Here is a 21,072-nt window from a genome sequence, read left to right as displayed (position 1 = left end):
TTTATTTATAGATATAACTGATTACATTCAATATTCCCAGTTGTAAGGCCTTCCAGGTTTGGGCCAAATACAAATAACAATTACAATATCATTTCTACAAGACCCAACGAGATCCACTTACAAGCTTGATTCCAACTAGTCTAGATCCACAACTAGATAAGAACACCAAGAAAATCCACACTTGTACCTTCAGGTTCACCAAGAAAATCCTCTGGTTCTCAAGCTATAGCCCTAGCTCTTCAAAATTCACATCTACACAATCCCCTTCACTCCTCTAAATGAATGAATTCTCCAGCTCTCCTAAAAGACTCAACAAAACCCTTTACTTATACCCAACTAAGCCACAAGTCGGCCTAATTCATTACGAACTAAATTAAATTCATCACATTAAATATATGTTGAGCCACAAGTTAGCCACAACACAAATTAAATACCCATACATAAATTAAATGCCAAAAGTTGGCTCGCAGATAACTCATCACGAACAGAACCAAAACCAATACTAGCACTTAACACGTACAAGAACACTCAGCACCAATAGGTTCACTTGGCATCCACTAAGAGCTACAATAACTCAACACCCATTAGGAGCTTCAGTAACTCGACTTCCACTAGGAGCTACAATAAGTCGACATCTACAAGGAGCTATAGTAACTCAACACCCACTAGGAGCTACAATAACTCAACCTCCACTACAAGCTACAATAACTTGACCTCCACTAAATAGCTCGATAGCAATAGAAAATTGGAAACCACTAGCACTCGACTCCAAGATGCATGATTGCAAGAAAGCCTAGGATCCTCCTGCATCACTTTTTCTCTTGGGTGTGTCAAATTATTATTGGAAAATATGGATGGTAATTGATTATTCTATTTTTTTTCTAACTCCTGCGATTATTATATTCACTACCTTAAATAAGAGGTTTGTTTGATTTTTCTTCACAAAAATACTCATTCTACTTGTTGGAACTGTTCTCCTGTGTGATTGGTTAAAATATGATGGAGTCTGTGTAGATCGACCAGTGAAAGACCCATGTTGTGGTTGAGACATGAAAGTCATAGAAAGTGATGTAAATCAGGGATTACAGATGAAACACCAAATGAAGATTGTGTGTGTTGTGCTAGAGATCTCCTTTGATTATGCAACATGTGGACATAGAAGATTATCATGGATTGGATCTCAACTTGGGTCTCCAAAAGTAACTGATTGCCCATATCAATGAATGTCGATCCAAGGTGCTTGAATTTTAGATCTAAAAGGGGGGCAACCTGTGGATGTAAAAGATTATCATGGATTAGATCTCAACTTGAGTCTCCAAAAGTAACTAATTGCCAAGATTAATGAATGTCAATCCAAGGTGCTCAAATTTTAGATCTGAAGGGGATTCTCTATAGCCACGTGGAAAATGTCACATAGACCACTCCAAGGATGAAGGCAAGGATCCACGTGGATCGTGGGCCTCTAAAGGTAGATTAGAGATTGTGAGATGGAGGCAAATAATACCAAGATGTCACCTTAGATTGGTCACTGCATGCCTGTGTTTGAGATGCCGCTGGAGCAGATTGGGGTCTATGTTGTATTCTTGCTTGGCAATTTGTTCCCCTTAACTATGGAAAACATTATTTTGTTTAATTTGGATTTATCTTGGATGAAAGAATCTGCATTAATAATGTTTCTCAAATTTAGTATGCGATGTCCTTAATACCATTTGTTGTGCTTTGTCACGATATTTATCTAAGATATTCACTTCTGCCCTGCAGTTTTGTTGTTGTGCTCACATATCTTACTTGTCAGATCCATTTATTTCTTTGAATGTTTATTATTTTGATTTTAATAGATGTGGTGAGTTTTAACACTAATTGAATGTAAAATAAAAGATTTTTTTTTTTGATAGGTAATGGGTCGAAGCCTAGATTAATTATTATTATTATGTGTTAGTTCAATTAGACTCGAACCCAAGACCTCTCTGATGAGAGGCTCACAAGTTACCATTGTGTTATAGGCTCTTGCCCAATAAAATAAAAGAATTTTGTTTAATATTATTTTATTTTATATATTTTTTCTCAATAAATTTAATATTAAAATTAATTGTGAATACATTTAAAAATATAATTATTCATATTTATAATCATTTTATAGATATTTATAATCCTTTTAAATTATTCTTTTGTAATTATTTATTTTAATATATAGTTTAGTTTTACATTTATTTTAATTTTTAATTGATGTATAAGTTTAAATTTAAATTTTCAACATATTTTCGTGAAGGTAATATAGAAGCTAATAAGTTAGCTAATCAAGGATTGGAGGGAGAAGATTTTACACATATAGCAACTTAGAATTTCAAAAAAAAAAATTTAAGCAATGTGAGAAGAGTTAGGCCTAGATTTTAGGCAAAATTGAGAATTACTTTTGCTTAAAAGGAGCAATTATCAGAATTACTCCTATATGGAGCAACTCTATTATTACTCATCATGTATTAAGGAACACAATCATTAAATAATAGGTTTAACCATGTCCATATAGTGTCTCTTAATAATTTTCTTCAAGCGTGTGAGTCTAGCATTAATACTTCTAATACCTTGAGCACTGCCATCTGTTTTTTAAGGCTCGGCTCCCTAAAACTTTTTGCAGTTCTTTTTTCTTTGGAATCCCTATAGGCATTATGTTAGTATGGAGTCTTCAATTGCCCTCTTTCATGCTCTAGAAGTGAGGACAATGGCGCCTAGAGAGCCTGTAAAACAAGAGAGGTGGAATAGGATCCTAAATCCAGTAGATGATGTGTCTAGGTTTTCTATCGCTTGGGCTATTAGGGAGAAAGCGTTTAATTGTGACTATTCTTGGCGAAAAACAACTCTGTCATAGGCTCATTTATAGGTTGCTTGGCTAGGGCTAATATTGAGAAAGGGGAAATAGTTAGCTTATGCTATATCATCTTTGATCTTACCTGGCTAGTAGGTTTGGAAAACCCAGTTCTTAGCATGGATGAGAAGCTGCACATCCCACTCCTTGAGGTCTATATGGCATATGAACCAGGGGAGCTTCAACATGTTAATGTTGCCAGGAAGCAGTTAATGTATATTAGGGACAATATAAAGTTCTTCAATGCATGACCAAAAATGGAGGCCTGTATCAATTTCCTATTGAGATGGAGAGGAGTTCGTAAAGAGCCCAACAAAGATTGGCTAGTTAATTTTCTACAAGCATTTGAAGCTTACATGGAGCTAGACATCAATTTTGAGGATCTTGGTAGGCTGGATTTCATACTGCCCAATTTCATTAAGTCCAGCAGAGAACTCATGACGTATGTGTTCCCACCGAGTTCAAGAGCAGATGACGTGGACAAAGCCAAAGGCATTATGATGGTCTGTTGGAAGAAGGAGAAGGAAGATTGATGTTAGACATGTGTTCTAGTGGTTTAGGTTTTTTGGCTTGCTCTGTATTTGTCTGTCCTTCCCAGGTGTAGGTTTAGTTTTTATATGGCATGGTGGTTGTATTGCTACACAATATTAGAATTGGTCTTAGGAGTGGCCCTTTTGGCGTTTCTTTTGGTTCCTTACATGGTTGTAGCTTTTGGATGTAGTATGGTTCCTATAATATAAATTTGAAAACTTATATTAATAATATGATAAGTTTAGCATTTGAATCATGGAGATCATGGTTTCACTCTCACATTGGTATCTAGCATACACCTCTTTATTAGCCTAGTAAATTCAACAATTTTTAAATATGAAATTTAATTTATGCACTTTTTTGATAAGTAGTATGACATATGATAGAACATGGTAAGCCTTTTATTGGTTTCAGTTTTGCAAGCATTCCCTGTTATTATGATGTTTTCACGATTCCCTCATTGTAATCTAATTTTGGAAATGAGTATCTACAAATATGATTAGGGATCATGCATGATTTCCTCGTCACATGTAAGAGCATAGGTTATTGCAGATTTCTCAATCATTGGTTTCATATGGACCTTGTAATAGGTAATCAATATATAAGCATTTAGATTACTAATAAACTAGTCGAGAAGGCAAATATTAAATTAACTTGATCTCAAATAACACAGTAATAATGTTTTTAAATGTTATTAGTCAAAGGACTCTAGCTAAACCTAGATAGTGCTCTAAGAAATGGCTTAGGATTACATTACTATCGACTTGTTATTAAAATTGTACGGTAATACATATTAGTTTCTCTCATTTCCTACCATATATTTTAACTAAACCAAATACTAGTTTGAAATGTATGTGTGCAAAGAAATTGTTCATTAGTAGAGATTAATGCGTGATGCTTAAGGTGATGGGCGCTGATCCTCTTATTAATAATATAAAATCAAGATGTTTCGATAAATGCCTAAGCATGTTCACGCAAATTGAAAGATATATTTTGAATTTAAAATTGGAGATTGCCCATTTTAAAACTGTATTTTGTATAGGACTTAGGTCCTGGGCTAGACTGGAGGTTTTCTTACTTCGTTCTTTCCTACTAGTGCTCGTTTGAACAGAGAACTTTGTAATTTCTTATTATTAATAATATAAATAGAAACTTTGGCCATTTATCGATCAAAAAAGAGTTTAAATTTAAATTATTATTTTTAAAATATATATATAACTAATACATTTTTCTTTTATTTGAATTTTTGAATACAAATTTTTGAATTATTTTTACATATATAATTATTTTTTATGGATATATATAAAAATAAAATTATAATGATATTTTTAATTTACATAATATTGATTTTATTTCAATTCCAATAAAGTTTATATTCTTTAGTTTTATTATCAACTTTATTATTTATTAGATGTTTAAGTAAATATATTAAAAGTGAGTGACATAATGATTAAGGTTTATTTCATGGTTAGGATTATGGTTAGAGTTTGATAAGTATTAGAGTTTATAATATATTTTAGGGATCATGATTAGTATTATAGTTAGGATCATTGTCATGGTTAAGGTTTACATAACAATTATTTCTATTATTAGGGTTAGGATCATATTTAGGATTTGAATTTCTTACACAATTGTAATTATAGTTAGAATAAGAGTTTTGACTAGGGTTAATATGTAGGGTTAGGATTAGGATGTGAATTTAGGTTACATAATGATCAGAGGCAGGAAAAATGCTTATGTTTACATAATGGTTAAGGATAGGATTGTGTTTAGAGTTGAGATTTTATTTTATTTATGATTATAGTTTAATGTTTGGGTTAGGGTTGTAGTTAGTGTTCTCAAAGGGTTTAGGGTTACAATTGTGGTTTGAATAAAGAGTCATCTCATGATTAGTAATATGGTTATTGTTAGGATTTCAATTAAGATAAGGTTTAAGGTTTCAATTGAGGTTAGTTTAGGAATATGGTTAGTTTTATGGTTGACTATAGAATTTTTATATGACTGGGGGCATAAGATTGTGTTTATAGCATGAGTTTTGACCTTGTACATTTAGGATTAGAATTACACTTTAATATATATGATAAGATTAAAAGTTCATGTTTATGGTAAGGGAATGTGCTTATCTTCCTAATTAAAAAATGTTTTTAAAACAATATTCACTTAGTCTAATTGACTTCTTCGTACCCATTGCAACTTTAGATGCCATTGCTAGTTTATCTAGTTTATCCATTTTTAGAAAAAATACAAAGGAGGAAAAAGAAGAAGAAGCCAGCTGTCTATTTAGCCGATTTTTTGCACCTGACATGACGTTTTGTTTGATTTATTAATTAATTTAAAAATTACAGAAGCACGGTTCTGAAAGTTTTAAATTAATTAATAAATCAAATAAACAGTCATGTCAGGTGCATTCCTTCGACTATTTAGCCACGGGCAGCCAGCAGCAGCTGTTTTACTCTTTGACCCACGGATACTCGGAATATCTACTCCACCTTACTGGCTACCTGGGTAACGAGGACCGGACAAGTGAATTAATTAATCAACATGTAACTAAATCCTCAAAAATGATTTATTAGACGCTGTGATGGGTGAAATCATCGGAGGCTTCAAAAGGTGCGCCCGGGTAGAGAGAGAAAGTAAATCCGTTGAACTACATAAAAATTACGCTTAATCAAGTAAAAGCATTATTGGAGCACGGTCCAGAAATATGTAAAGTTAAACCCTCTTGCATGTCTGGTCTTCCGCATTTGATCTGCGACTGCAGAAGCGCAGTTCTCTCTTTCTTTATTCATTCGCTTTCTGTCTGAATTTTTTATGAATGCAGAGCTGGAGGTTTCAAATCCGGTCTGAAATGTTGCCGATTTCAACATGTTGCATGGTTACGAGGGGCTCGTAATCTCAGAATTCGTAATTGTCGATGATTTTGCCTCTTTCCGCTTAAATTTCGATGTGACAAGGGTTTGTTCTTTCAGAATTGTCAAATTAAGTCTGCTGTCTAAGGCAGTCGACGGATTGAAAGCTCGAGGAAATCGGAATACTTCTTCATGGCGGTGTAAGATAGGGGAAGGGTGGGGAGGTGCAGTTTATTTTGAGAGAGAGGGAAGAAACTTGAGGCAGTGAATCAAATGGACAGAACAGGGACAAATTCGGTCTCGGACGTGGCGGTGGACTTGAGTCCGCTGCTGGGAAACGGCAATGGATCGAATACGAGCGAGGAAAGCAACGGCAGAAGTAACTTGCCTCGGAGGGCAAGCATTCAGGGGGCGGCTCGCTTCTTACGCAGGGCCAGTAGCAGAAGAATTATGAGGGAGCCCTCCATGCTTGTCCGCGAGACGGCCGCCGAACAATTGGAGGAACGGCAGAGCGATTGGGCTTATTCTCGTCCGGTTGTCGTGCTTGACATAATTTGGAACCTCGCATTTGTTATTGTTGCCGTAGCCGTGCTGATTCTGAGCAAGGATGAAAACCCTAACATGCCTATTAGGGTTTGGGTGGTGGGTTATGCACTGCAGTGCCTGCTGCACATGATTTGCGTCTGCTTCGAGTACAGAAGGCGACACAGCAATATCCAGCAGCAGCAACAGGGGGCTACTTCAGGTGGCAATTCCAGTGGCCAGCAAAGCTCCGGTGGAAGTCAGGATTCTGAAAGCGACAGCACCGACGAGGAATCTGACGAAGGTGTTCCACCCGATCGGACCAGGTAAATTTAGTAGTGTTATAATAAACGAGAATTTCAAGTTCATTGCGCGGGGAGGCAGAAGCTTCATTCAAAATCATTGATTTAGAAGTTTGTCATATATTCTAAATTTTCCTAAAGCCTGTGTAATACTAATTATTTAGTTTCAAAATTCTGCACTAGCGGAAGGATTCAGCTGGATAGCTTGAGACAGTCGGTTTATAGGGTTCACAGCTGACGAGGAGTACTAGTGGCCCACGATAATACCATATGCATTGAGCATCAATGTTTCATCAAAACACATCTTAAACGTCAATATTCAAATTAATGACTGATGGTTCTTGTTTTATTATATAGCAATGATGTATTTTGTATTTAGAAATTATCTCGATAATCAATTTTGTAGATGTCTAGGAGGTCTTAAATACAATGCAATGATGGAGGCCTTTTTTGTCAGGGATTGGGAAACACGGGAATACAAGGAGGAAATTTTCTAGGAACACCATTCGAATCCTGAAAGTATTATGAACAGGAAAGTAGAAAACTTTAGACTCCGGAATCCCGAGAATGATTTGTTCAAGAAGAAAATGAGGGACTGAGGTTGAGGAACGCTTAGAATGGAGTATGTAGATTTAAAATGGCTGTTGACGGCAATCTTGCCCCAACATAAAACATAGAATGCTGAACTTATATGATTAATTGTTTTTTACCCTATTCTGATAGATTATATCATTCAGTAATCTAAGAACCTTGCAACCCCAAATTTAGGACTAGTCATTTGTAAACATCAGTGCGTAATAACTTTTGTTTCGAGAGGAGGAATAGACTCTGCAACTTGGTACGCTCCATGGGAGGTAAACAGCCACCCCATCTGCCTGGGAATCTGTACTGCTGTGTTGGCCTTCTTTTTGTGTCTTGGGTTTGTCCTGTGTTATTTTGTGGTTGTGTTTTGTTTTGCTTTTACTTTATCTTTGTTTCGGGCTTGGTGACCTTCGCATGTGTGCCCTTTGGTGTCTGGTTTGGTGCCATTTGGGTACAGCTCTTCAAGCCTCTATCCTGCATTTATTGCTTTAAGGTGTTAATGAATGAGAATAATGAAGTTGTACCCACGAAGAACAATGCTATAAAATAGGGTGCAAAGAAGGATGTTATTTATAATGTGCAAAAATCAGTTGATAGTGCTAAGCCCTCTATCAAAGCTGTTCTTGTAGAGGATTCAATGGTTTCGCACCCTCCTACTACAAAGTTTAATGGAGTTTTTTGCAATGCTGAGTTGGAACTAGGAGGATTATTAGGGTCCTGTCTTGATTGAAATTGGAGCAAATGTGAGTTCTAAACTACAAACCCTAGAGGAGGAAGAGATGGTAAGTGCCCTCGCTCATCTTTGAAGACCTTGTTGCTTTCTATGAACAAAGGTATGATAAAAGCTATTAGTAGTGAGCAATCTAGACTAAAGAATAATGCCATTTTCTTTGTTTGTATCGATAGCGACTCTCTGTCATCTAGGAATCACAAGGGTTTATTTGTTATTTTCTTGAAGAATCATAGTGTGCAAGAACAATATGCAAGAAATAATTTTAAAGAAAGCCCTTTGGAATGTAGGCAAATATCTTTTAGGGCTTTCGTGTGGTTTCCTAAAGGATACATTGAGTAGTAATTGCCTGTTCTTCCCCAAACTGTGTGGAACTCGAGGGCTTGCAGCCTGAATTTCGTCAGTTTATACCTTACATCCTCAAACCGCTTGTCTTGATTTTGCAAGTTGAGGACTTGTTGATGCGAGTTTTGTATCACTTACATAACATATTAGTATTTGGATATCTGATACGGAATATCAAACATACAATTCCTCTCTTGAAAAGTTATTGCTCATGGGATATGAGAATAACTCCAATGTTCCTTACACTTGTGGATACTCACTCAATTTTATCGATGTGATTCGCTGGTAATCACGTAGGAGGCCTTACGCTATTCATTCAAGGATGGCTTGGGTTTTTGGTGAGATGGTGATGATTTTGTATGAATGCCAGGTGATGTTGATGGTGACAGTGATGGTGGAGGATGTAGTGCCAGATAATGTTGATTGCGCGAGGAGGAGGCAATAATGGTTCTAATGACTTCTACCTTCCTAACTTTCTCAGAATGAAATTCGACTACCCAACTACTCGCTATTCTACTTTTACTCCTTCAACTACTCACTATTCTACTCCTACTCCTATGAATGGAAAGGTTGGCAAATGGATGGGGATCGAATCTAATGAAGGCTAACCAGTGCCCCACCTCCATAGATGCAATGATTCAAAGGAAAATGAACTAGTTTACCACACAAGGCTTCCCAACCAGCCGCTAGGATGCTAGTGGTCTAGTATTGATCCCTATCAAACATCTACCAACATCACCATACAATTAGCCATCTACTTCTACTCTAGCAACATGAAATAAAATCCTACTTTAATTTGAGAGATGAGAAGAAACATGCAATACACCAAAATGATCATGTATATCCACCATGCAAGTCACAACAATGAATAGAGAACAATTTTGATAGTATCTTGGCAACAATTCTCCAACATAACTCGCCCACAAATGAGAGCAAAATGGCCTTATATAGAGGCCAAAATTACAATTGATGGTAGAGATCAAAAGCAAAATCAACGATCTAGATTGGATCTAAAAATCATAATTAGGGTTGCCACCCCATCAGCCAATGAGAAATTGCCACCTCATTAAGGGAGCAATGAAAAAAGTGCAAAAAGTGGCAACCAATGAGAAGGCACCAAAATGGTGGCCAATCAGAAATAGACACTTGTCCTATTCTAGAAGAAAGAGAAATTGCCACTTGGGCTTACATCAAATGATTTTTTTAATATAACTCTTCCCTTTTCTTTCATTTTCTTAGCTAAGGCAACGAACTTAGCTAGCCTTTCGTTAACTTCCTCCATATGAGGACAAGGTGTGTGCTTCGTCCTGAGTTCCGCTGATTTCACCACACTATTTGTTGCTTGTAGTATCTTTTCATGATCCTTCTCATACTCTTTTGCTAATCCAATAAAAGCATTGAGGGAGGAAAGGGTGTTCAGATGCTTCTTTTTGATAGCAACCTTTCCTAGCTCCTCCAATCTCAATCCAAGTTCTGTCTCATTGATATCCTTTTCTCTGATGTCTTCAAAATCAAGTGCTGCTTCAATGTCGCTCATTATGGTTGTAATGGAAGTGTCGACGCCTAGGCTGTGATGTGAAATTGCCTTCTGTATATCTTCTTTGCCAAGGGGGATTGTCCTTTCTTTAGTCTGTCCTTTACCTATATCATGTTTACTATACCGACATTGGTATCGGTTATTCGCCTCATTTTCAAGAAGAAAGTTGTTTTGGGCACCATATCCTCTTTGTCTTTCTTAGTGTTTGTCCCCGTAGGATTCTTGCTTGTACTAACATCCTCCACCTCGTTGCCCTATTACGGGATGGTAAACTGGTGGACAATTAGACAAGTAGAACCAAGGGAGGCAATCTTTAGACTAGAACGAAAGAAGGAAGTCAGCTTAAGGACCCTTTTCAACTCTAAATGATTAAAAGTCACCTCTACCAATAGCCGGATCTGTTTTGGAATTTAGGATCAGATTTCGAGAATTTCAAACCTTTTTGCAAATCAGAATTTCAAACTCTTGAAACTTGAAAAAAATGGCCAAACATAGAAGAAGTTTCAGATCTGCCCCTTAGAAAATTCACCAAACATGGAAATTCTGCCCAAGCATGAAAAAATCGCCAAAAAAAATGCCAATCTGCCCTCTCAAAAAGTCGCCCAAGGAGGAAGAAAAACTGCCCTTGCAAGGAAAAGATCGCCCAAGGTCTGAAAATGGTTGATTGCAAGCAAACTTGCCCAAAAATGCAAAAATCTGCCTCCCAAAAGAAATTGCCTAGGAAGAGAGGAACTGCTCAAAGTCTGAATTCGCCCAAAATGGAGAGAGGACTGCTCTTGCTAAATTGCCGATCTTGAGGAGGAAAAGTGAGAAGTGAGGAGAAAATGGGAGAGAGGCCTCCTTTTATACCCAACTTTCCAATTTCCTCCTAGCTGGCTGACTGGGGCCTTGGGAGCAAGGAAAACAATAATTAATGCAAAATTATGGCCCACAATTAAATACTTAGCTAAAAATTAACTTTGCCAAAATGAAAATTGCCTTTTAAAATTGTCAATTAGTTCCAAATTGCAAAAAGAAATTAAATGGTGCCTTGGGGTGTTAAATATTTCCATTTAGTGAGGATTTAGTAATTAATACGTCATTAAAATCGGATTTTGGCTAACCAAAAACCATTTTTCAATATTAAATTACCAATTTCATTAAAGGCAAAAAAATTTCAAGGCAATTTTAATCTATTAAAGACAATTTTTTGCAATTTTCTTCCAAATCGATTTTGCTAAGCCATTTAAATTTTTTTGACAAAAAATAAAATTACCTCTAGAGTCTAAAATCGATTTTGCAATTTGGCCTCATTTCTACAAAATTAATTTTTTTTTACCAAAGAAAAATTTAAGATTTTCCAAAACTCAAATCTTACAAAATTTCATTTTTTGAAAATTATCCAAGTTCACACAGTTATATCCAAATTTTCAAAAGAAATCAATTAAGTACAAGTTTACAATTTTATCCTGCCAAGTGTTGCCTCTTGAAATTTTGTCTGGCCTAAGGATGAAATTGGTTGTTCTGGAAAATCAAGTTGGAACCAGGTGAAATAGATCTAACCTTCTCCCCATCTGGCCTGAAGGTGTCTTAGACTCAAAACTCTCAAAAAAATCAAAATTGTTGGACAATCCAAAAATTTGCCAAGGCGATTAAAAAAGGGAGGGTCTGATGGTGTGAAAACCTCACAATAGGACTCTAGAGTTACCCTACCTCCTCTCAATGCTACGATTTTAATTGCCCTAGTCTCAGAGATAATTATCTCAGAAAAATTGCATTAACTATTGACGAAGAAATTTATTCATGTGAATCATTGTTATTAGGTAATGCTTGCTTTTATTGCAAACTCAATGGACATAACAAGAGAGAATACCCGTCCCTCGAAAAATTGCAAAAAGGGGATTTTAATGTAGAAGTGAATAATGGTTCTAACTCTAATGCCATTTTGCAAGGTGCTTCTAACCAGAGTATCTTGGTTTCCAGTAAAGATGGTAATGTGAAGAATGCAATAAACAATTTGAATTCTAAAATAGTGAAAACTTGAATAAGGAGGGGAGAACAAAATTTATCTCTCTCACCAATACTCTCTTTAAGGATGATTATGAAGTTGTCATACATAAGGATAATAGAGAAGTCCCTTCTTTCTCTTTAGCCTATTGTCAGTCAAATAAGCCTAAGGAAGATTAGAATGCTCCTTTAGTAGAAAAAATGCCTAGCAAAGTTCCTTGGAAACTATAAATGCAAGGGTTGGAAAACACAAAAATTTGAATAAACTGCCTTTGGAACACAATAGTCCCCCTCCTAAGTTCATGGATTCCATAGATGAGGAGGTGACTAATAAGCAAATGGTCCTTTTCAATAAGGATTTTGCTTTGAACAATGTTGGTGATTCTCATTTCACTAACGTGGTTAGTAAAAGTGAAAAAAAGAAGGGAAAGACTATGGATAGGAATTTTTTATCCAATTCTAATAGCAATGGTAATAAAACAAAAAATTCAGATTTGTCAACAGGCTTTATAAGAATCAAAAGCCCCACTCTAAATCAATGATGTTAATAAACATTGCAAGTTGGAATGTCAAAGGGCTAGAAATGCCTGATGGAAAGTATGTTGTCAGATATTGGTGTAAAAAACTCCAAAATTAAGATATTGTACTTCTACAAGAAGTCAAAGTAAGTGGATACCATGCTTACACAATTTTGAAATTCATTTAGGATAAAGCCTCTCATTTGTCTCAAAACATGATAAAGGCAAAGGGAGAATGACCATTCTTATTGGCCTCAAATGGGAAAACTTGGTTGATGATCATGGGTTTTCACCATGTAATAGAACTGTTTGGGCTACATCTAAATGGAAAGATAAGCCATTCTTATTGGCTTCAAATGGGCAAACTTGGTTGATGATCATGGGATTTCACCATGTAATAAAGCTATTTGGGCTGCATTTAAATGGAAAGATAAAATAATTGGAGTTTGTAATACATATGCCCCAAATGACTATAGGGATAGAGCTGCCCTTTGGGACTGGTTAGCCATGTCTCTTCCTAATGCAAATTGGATTTTTCCGGTGGTTTTAGTATGGTTGATTATGAAGAGGATAAGTGTGGTGTTTTAAAAAATGTTTGGAAGGGAAGTGCACAATTAATTTTGGGTCAAATTCAAAAGAAGGATGAACTTAATTGATCCTATTGAGAGAAAGAAAGATCGTTACTTTGATATCTGGTTTAGGTGGTGTAACAATCAACCGGTAATCAAAGAGTTTGCTATAGGCTTGATAGAATATATGTGAACTCTACCTTCTTCACTTTTCTTGTTGGTGATGGCCTTTCTCGTGCCAAAATTTCTTCTGCTTCTATTTCAGATTTTTCCCCTATTTTAAATTTATGAACTAGAGGTACATAAATGCAAAAATAAAAAATAGAATAATAGGTTACACATTTATTTTTTTGGGAAAAACCCTCTACTCCGAGAGACTTGAGAGATGATTGCTTGAATTTACATGTCAAGATATTGTGGATTCAGATTGCTTGTAGATTGTAGACATGGAAATGAAGCTAAAGGAATCTTTTTTATAGTGATTTCGAAGTCCAAATTTGCAAAGGCTGACCTCATTCGGTAGGAAAATGGGAATAATTTGCATCGGCCCGAAACCCACCAAAATTCAATCTTTGAGATATAGGTTAACTGCCCAACTTATCATGGTGGAAATGCAAGATTCAAGAAGTGTTTAGAGTTTTGTGGAAAAATAGAAAAATAAGGGAGAAAATCAAGCATACATGCAACCAAAATTGAGAAGATCACTAAATGGGGCCCAATATGTCCTAGATCTTCCAAACTAAAGGGTACTAACTTTTTAAGACTATACTCATTAGAAATAGAATAATTGAAGGTGAAGATGGAGTATGGCACCTAAACAAAAACATTCATAGGATCAAGTTGTTGCTTGGAGCGTTTGAGTAGTTTAAAGTCTCACATGTATTAAGGGAGGCAAATGAAGTTGCAGATAGATTATCAAATTTTGGGGTATCTTTATTAGAGCAGAATGGAAGAATTCTTGGATGACTTTAGGGGGATTTAGTTTGAATCTTTGGACCAATCTATAGGATATGTTCATCAAGCATAGAATATTGTAATTGGTTCGGAAAAAATATAAAAAATTGAAATGCGATTCACAAACCATAAGTTCAAACTTCAAACTTCATAACAATGACCATTGGACTTAGTAACTGTTGATGGCAGTTTTTATACCACATAACATATTAGCAATTGAATATCTGATACGGAGTATCAAACACACAATTCCTCTCTTGAAAAGTTAATACTCATGGGACATGAGAATAACTCCAATGTTCCTTACACCTGTGGATACTAACTCAGTATATCGATGTGATTTGTTGGTAATCACGTAGGTGGGCTTACGTTATTCATTCGAAGATAACTTGGTCCTTGGTGGAATGATGGTGATGGTGATTCAGTGTGAATGTCAGATGATGTTGATGGAGAGGGTGATGGTGATGGAGGGTGAATGTTCTTACGACTTACGCCTTTCTAACTTTCCTCTTCAAAACTCCAACTCCTAAACTACTTGCTATTCTACTCCTACTCCTATGAATGGAAAGATTAGCAAATGGACGGGGATCAAAGCTAATGAAAGTTAACCAACGGCTCCACCTCCCTAGATGCAATGAGTCAATGGAAAACAATCTAGTTTACCACACAAGGCTTCCCAACAAGCCGCTAGGATGCTAGTGGCCTAGTTATTGATCCCTATCAAACATCCACTAATGCTACCATGCAACTATCCATCTACTCTTAATCTTACTTAGCAACTTGAAATGAAATCTATTTTAGCAACTTTAAAATGAAAATCTTAATCTAACTAGTGGAAGAAGAACCATGCAACAATACCAAATGTTCTTAATCACCATGCAAGTCACAACAATGATAAAGAGAGGCAATTTTGGCATTATCTTATGCAACAATTTTCTCCGACCATTACAAATGAGAGCAAATGGCCTTATATAGAGGCCAAAATGTACAATCGACGATAGAGATAAAGAGGCAAAACCGACGATCCAAATTGAATCATAGAAACCCTAATTAGGGTTGCCACCCCATCGGCCAATGAGAAGACGCCACTTCGTCAATGGACCAATGAAAAAAGTGGAAAAGTGGCAACCAATGAGAAGGCACCAAATGGTGGCCAATCAGAATTAAACACTTGTCCTATCCTAGAAGAAAGAGAAATTGCCACTTGGGCTTACATCAAATGATCTTCTAATATAACTCTCCCGTTTTCTTTCATTCTTTTAGCTAAGGCAATGAACTTAGCTAGCCTTTCGTTGACTTCTTCCATGGGAGGACAAGGTGTATGCTTTATCTTGAGCTCAGTCGATTTCGTCACGCTACTTGCTGCTTGTAGTGTCTTCATATGGTCCTTCTCATACTCTTTTGCAAATCCGATAAAGGCATTGAGGGAGGAAAGGGTGCCCAAATGTTTCTTCTTGATAGCAATCTTTCCCAACTCATTCAATCTTGATCCAAGTGTCATCTCATCAATGTCCTCTTTTCGGATGTCTTCAAAATCAAGCGCCACCCTAACGTCACTCATCATGGTTGAAATGGAAGTGTCGATGCTTGGGCTATGCTGTGCAACTGCATTCTGTATCTCCTCGAGTGTTCTCAATTTGGTAGTCAAGGCAACAAACCAAGACTCAACCATACTCAATCCTTTTTCATCGACCAACTTGGCCCTTTCCAAATATGCCTCTAGTAGCCCAATGAACGCCTGTAGCCTGGGAGTAGCTAAATCCTTGACTAGAAGGAAATCCTTCCACTCCTCTTCAAATATTCTGAACTTATGTCTAACAATCACCAATGACCGGAATGTTGAGATGAAGGAAGGCAAGAAATTTTGCCCATCTTGGATTGTATCATGGATCCAATCCTTGACTTCATGTAGTTGAGCCGATATTTCTTCTAGGTTGCTCTTGTTGTCTTGAGGAAGGGCTGCCTGGTGCAACTGTTGGATAGGCTGGCAATCTCTCCAATATTTGTTCGCGACCTCCAACTTTATGATCCTTTCATTTGCCTTCTTCAACCTTTCTCTGATTGACGCTATACCCTCTTGGATCTCTTCACATTCCATATCATCCGTGTTCCTTCCCAAGTTGTGTTCCACTATCTCATATTCCTGGGCCACAATCTCATCCATTGCCTTGTTGACTATTGGGATAGCAATTCGAACCTTTCGGTGACCATCGTTGTCGCTCTTGATTACCTTTGCCATCGTCTTTGCCATTTGTTTCTGGTTCTCGCTATCACCCTTTTCTATTAGTCCTTGGATGTCTTCCACTGTTCGGGCAGTTACTACCTCGCCTCTTGGCATAAGCATTTGCCTTAACCGTAGCGGTGCGGTGCATCTCCCTAAATTTGGATTTGGTTTGACTAACAAAGCATCACCAATGGCCTCGGGTGCCTGACTTATTGCCTCAATGTCAACGGCCCATCTTCTTCTCCACTAGTTATTGCCATATCATCACCTTGTCGATTTTTTGAGAGAGGGGAGTACTCGATGCTCTCACTATAACCACTTGATTCTTAATCAGAGCTCACCTCTACCGCAGCCCCTTTATCACTTGAATTGACCTCTTGGCTTCTAGTCTCAATTATGCTTTCTTTTGATGGAGCTGTATGCTGTCTCTTGGCTGGAGGTTCTGGATGTCCTTTGCTCTTCTCAACTTCCAAACTTCTCTTCTTGCTCCTAACTGTTTCTTGTTGCCGGCTACTTCCTTCACCCTTCTGTTCGACTGACTCCGCTGGACCCTCTTTTGGTTTCATCTCCTCATAAGGGGAATCCTTTGACTTTGCAGCTTCCTTAATCTTTAATTATACCACGACTCAATATGCAAATCAACTGCTCTTGTGGCTGCCTCCAAGGAAGGATCCTGATGATCATCCCAATCTACTGGATTCAACTCTGTTCCTTCTACTGTACCATAATCTTCTCTCAACGCATTACCATCATCTTCCAGTTGATCGGGAATATCAAGGCCTCTCCATTTGATATTTCTCATCATGTTTGCCAATAATCTTGAGAAAGCTAGCTTTCTCACATGAAAGTCATCTTTGGCATTGGCCCAAAAGTCCTCTATAGTGGGAACATGCTTAAATACATTTCCATGAGATACTTTGAAAAGACCATTAGGATCGAATCCTTGCCTTGCCCTGTACCATCTTAGATGATACCATTCCAATTCCCTTTTCGCAACTACAAAGGTGACCCGATTGGGGCAACTATCATTGCCAATTTCGAATGAGAAGGTAATCCCTGTTTTACCTTCATTTCTCATTATCCTATCATAGTGCTCAAGTTGCCTAGCCAATTCCATCAAAACTACCTTGTCGGGTGGATATCTTGGAAGTCTCTTGGGACAAACTGTGCTCCCTGGTACTCTAATGTAGGTGAATTGCAGAAATTGGATGAACCAACTCCGAAACTTCTTTATGTTTGCTTCTGCTTCTGGTGAAAGTCTCTTAGTAGGTGTCCCTTGTAATATCCTTACCATTTTCATGGCGAAGGCATCACAAAACATTTTGTAATCCTTATTGTTGTGCAAGTGAAGTTGTGGATAACATTCATGCACCAAATATTGCCCTGGCCCACTGCCAACTTCTCCTAAGGCCTTAAGTCCCAGACTCTTGTACAATCTAGCAATTAGGTAAAACATATAGGATCCCATGTAGAATTGCTTTTGGTTTTGTATGGTTCTAAGTTGCAACTCTAGATTCTCGCTTATGATCCTAGCCCAATCAAATCTTCTTTTTCCTTTTTCAATTTCATCAATAAAGAAGCACATCCAGTTTTCAAATTGCATACCTTGAGCTAGGCCCATGATCTGGCTAAGAAGCACAATAAGCTCTCCATATTTTGATTTGAAGTCCGCCACTGTAAGCTTTGATGACCTGGTTACGCCTTTCTTTCCCTCGTGTAGCCAATCTTGCTTGAGATGTGTGAAATAGGCCTCCTAGTTATCCTGAAATGATTTAGTTGCTTGATCAATCATCACCACTATCATGCTCTTGTACAGGGGTATGTTAAATGCTTCTTCAATCGCTTGTCCGCCAATATTGGCCAACACCCTCTTCCCTTCATCAAAAGTGATGGATTTGTTGATCAAATCAAACTTGGATGCACACTCCATAACCAATTTTGGACAGGGCAATGTAGGAGGAAAAACTGTTGCGTGTACAATTCTGCTCCTGTATATCTTCTTTGCCAAGGGGATTGTCCTTTCTTTAGTCTGTCCTTTATCTGTAGCATATTTACTGTACCAACATTGGTATCGGTTATTCGCCTCATTTTCGAGAAAAAAGTTGTTTTGGGCATCATATCCTCTTTGTGTTTCTTAGTGTTTGTTCTCTTAAGGCTCTTGCTTGCGCTAACATCTACCAGCCTAAACACTTATTTCTGCCCCTTCGTTCTAAGTGATATGGACTACCTTTATCGATCTCTAACCTTCTTTCTATTGATGGACACTTATTTTTGCCTCACCAAATGCCCTATCATTACATTTATCAATCTCCAATCTTCTTTCTAGGGGTGGGACTATCACTTATTTCTGCCTCGCATTTGCCTTAGGATGGACTACACTTATATCTCCGTCCTAAATACCTAAGGTGGTCTAGCTTATTTCTGCCTCTTCAAGTGTCCTATTATGTATTCTACCCTTATCAATCTCCAAACTTCAGCCTATGATGGGATAAAGAAGTGGTGGATGATGAATGCAAGAAGAACCAAAGGAGAGAATATCTAGAAAAGAATGAAAGAGAGAAATCAGCTTAAAGACCCCTTTCAACTCCAAATGATTTGAAGTTACCTTTACCAATAGCCGGGTCTTCTTTTTGGAATTTAGGATCAGACTTAAGAATTTCAAATCCCTTGCAAATCTTGATGCCCTAGTTGGAAAAATCAGAATTTGGTGCTCTCGGAATCGTCCACCATTTGCCCAAAATTAGACCTTCATCATGTGTTTCTTCCTCCAAGGAAAATCGTCCAAGCTTGGGAGAAAATCACAGCCCTTAGAAGATATAAAATCAGACCTCAAAATCAGCTAGGGCATGGAAAAAAATAAAGCAGCTCTTAGAAGATATAAAATCAGACCTCAAAATCAGCTAGGGCATTGAAAAAAAAAAAATCGCAGCCCTCTAGCAAATACAAGATCAGACTTGAATAACAACCAATTTGCCCTCCAACTTTGCAGTTCTGAAAACGTTTCCCCTTGCCAAAACAAATCGCCAAGAATAGGAAGTCTGATCTGCATTAGAGAAAGTTGCCAATCATGGAAAATTTGTCTTTAATCATGAAAAATCACCAATGGTGCAGATCTGCCCTCAATCATGGAAAATCGCCAAACATAGAGATCTCTACCATGAAGAAATTTGCCAACAATAATGCCAATCTGCCCAAGTTGGAAAAATCACCCAACAAAGATGCCAATCTGCCTTAGAAAAATCGCCCAAGCACCAAAGTGGAGGAGTGAGGAATGAAGAAATAAAGGGGAAGAGCTTCCTCTTATACCCCACTTGCCTCTCCTTCCTAGCTGGCTGACTGGGACCCTAAGAGCAACAAAAATATTAATTAGAACACTAAACTGGTGCCCAATTAAATGCTTAGCTAAAAATTAACTTTGTCAAGATGAAATTTACTTTTAAAAATTGCCAATTAGACCAAGATTGCAAAATAAAGTGAATAATGCTTTGGAGATGCTAAATGTTTCCATTTAATGATGATTTAGCAATTAATATGTCATTAAAATTGGATTTTGGCTAGCCAAAAACCATTTCATCAATATTAAATTACCAATTTCAGTAAAGGCTAGAAAATTTTCAAGGCAATTTTAGTCCATTAAAGCCAATTTTTTGCAATTCAATTCAAATCGATTTTGCCAAGCAAAATTTTTGACAAGAATAAAATCATTTTTAGAGTTTAAAATCAATTTTGCAATTTGATTTCATCTTCACAAAAGAAATTTTTGTTTTCACCAAAGAAATTCAAGAGTTTCCAAAAACTCAAATTTAACAAAATTTCACTTTTAAAAAATTATTCAAATTTATGCAATTACATCCAAAATTTTCAAACAAATCACCTAAGTACAAAATTTACAATTTTATCCTGCGAAGTGTTGCTCTTTGAAATTTTGTCTGGCCTAAGGATGAAATTGGTTGTACTGGAAAATCAAGTTGAGAGTGGGTGAGAATAAATCTAACTCTCTCCCCATTGGCCCTGAAGGTGTCCAAGACTTAAAGTTTTTCAAAAATCAAATCAAATATTTTTTGACAACTCAAAAATTTTGCCAAGACGATTAAAAAAAGGGGGGTCCCCAACATTTGGGGTGATGGTGTGAGAACCTCACAACAGTAACATACTCATAGTAAGTTGTAACATTAATAACATTAAAGTTTTAAACATAATGATAATGATAAATAAAAAATACTATAAATTTACAAAGATGAAAGATTCAAAATTCATTGTTTGAATTATAAATATGATATATCATAAAGATCAAGATGCGCATGATTACAATGAGCAAAGTAGCATGAAACAATGAAATGAAAGAATGTATCATGGCCATATCAAAGTGAGCACAATACTACAATCTACAAAATGTCAATAATGAGAATGTAAGGGTGGGAGCTCTCTAATCATCCCCAAAACTGAAGGTGTCATTACTAGAATTACCAGACCCCTCATGGGTAAGTTAATATAAAGAAACTTAAAAAAATTGACGTTTCAACATGGGCATCGGATGCACCCCGCATGTCCCTTGGAAGC

The 21,072-nt window shown here is 36.9% G+C and overlaps 1 protein-coding gene across 3 annotated transcripts in view; it reads left to right on the top strand.

Annotated features, from left to right (window-relative positions):
* Positions 1–5,957: 5,957 nt before the first annotated feature.
* Positions 5,958–21,072, top strand: part of LOC149531994 (E3 ubiquitin-protein ligase At1g63170-like) — a 75,438-nt gene continuing 60,323 nt past the window's right edge. For 2 of the 3 annotated variants that reach the window (XM_089809428.1, XM_089809430.1), the window contains exon 1: positions 6,078–7,091. In XM_089809428.1, the coding sequence (XP_089665554.1) occupies positions 6,517–7,091 (575 nt within the window). In that variant the 5' untranslated portion in view covers positions 6,078–6,516. Of the gene's footprint in view, positions 7,092–21,072 lie in introns of all 3 variants that reach the window. The other variant, XM_089809429.1, reaches the window with a different exon arrangement.

This window comes from Cupressus sempervirens, chromosome 11 (assembly GCF_028749045.1).
Source record: "Cupressus sempervirens isolate cs-2001-9-10 chromosome 11, ASM2874904v1, whole genome shotgun sequence".
NCBI classification, from domain to species: Eukaryota; Viridiplantae; Streptophyta; class Pinopsida; order Cupressales; family Cupressaceae; genus Cupressus; species Cupressus sempervirens.
Note: the sequence above shows the minus strand (reverse complement) of the source record. Positions and strands in the feature narration are given on the sequence as shown.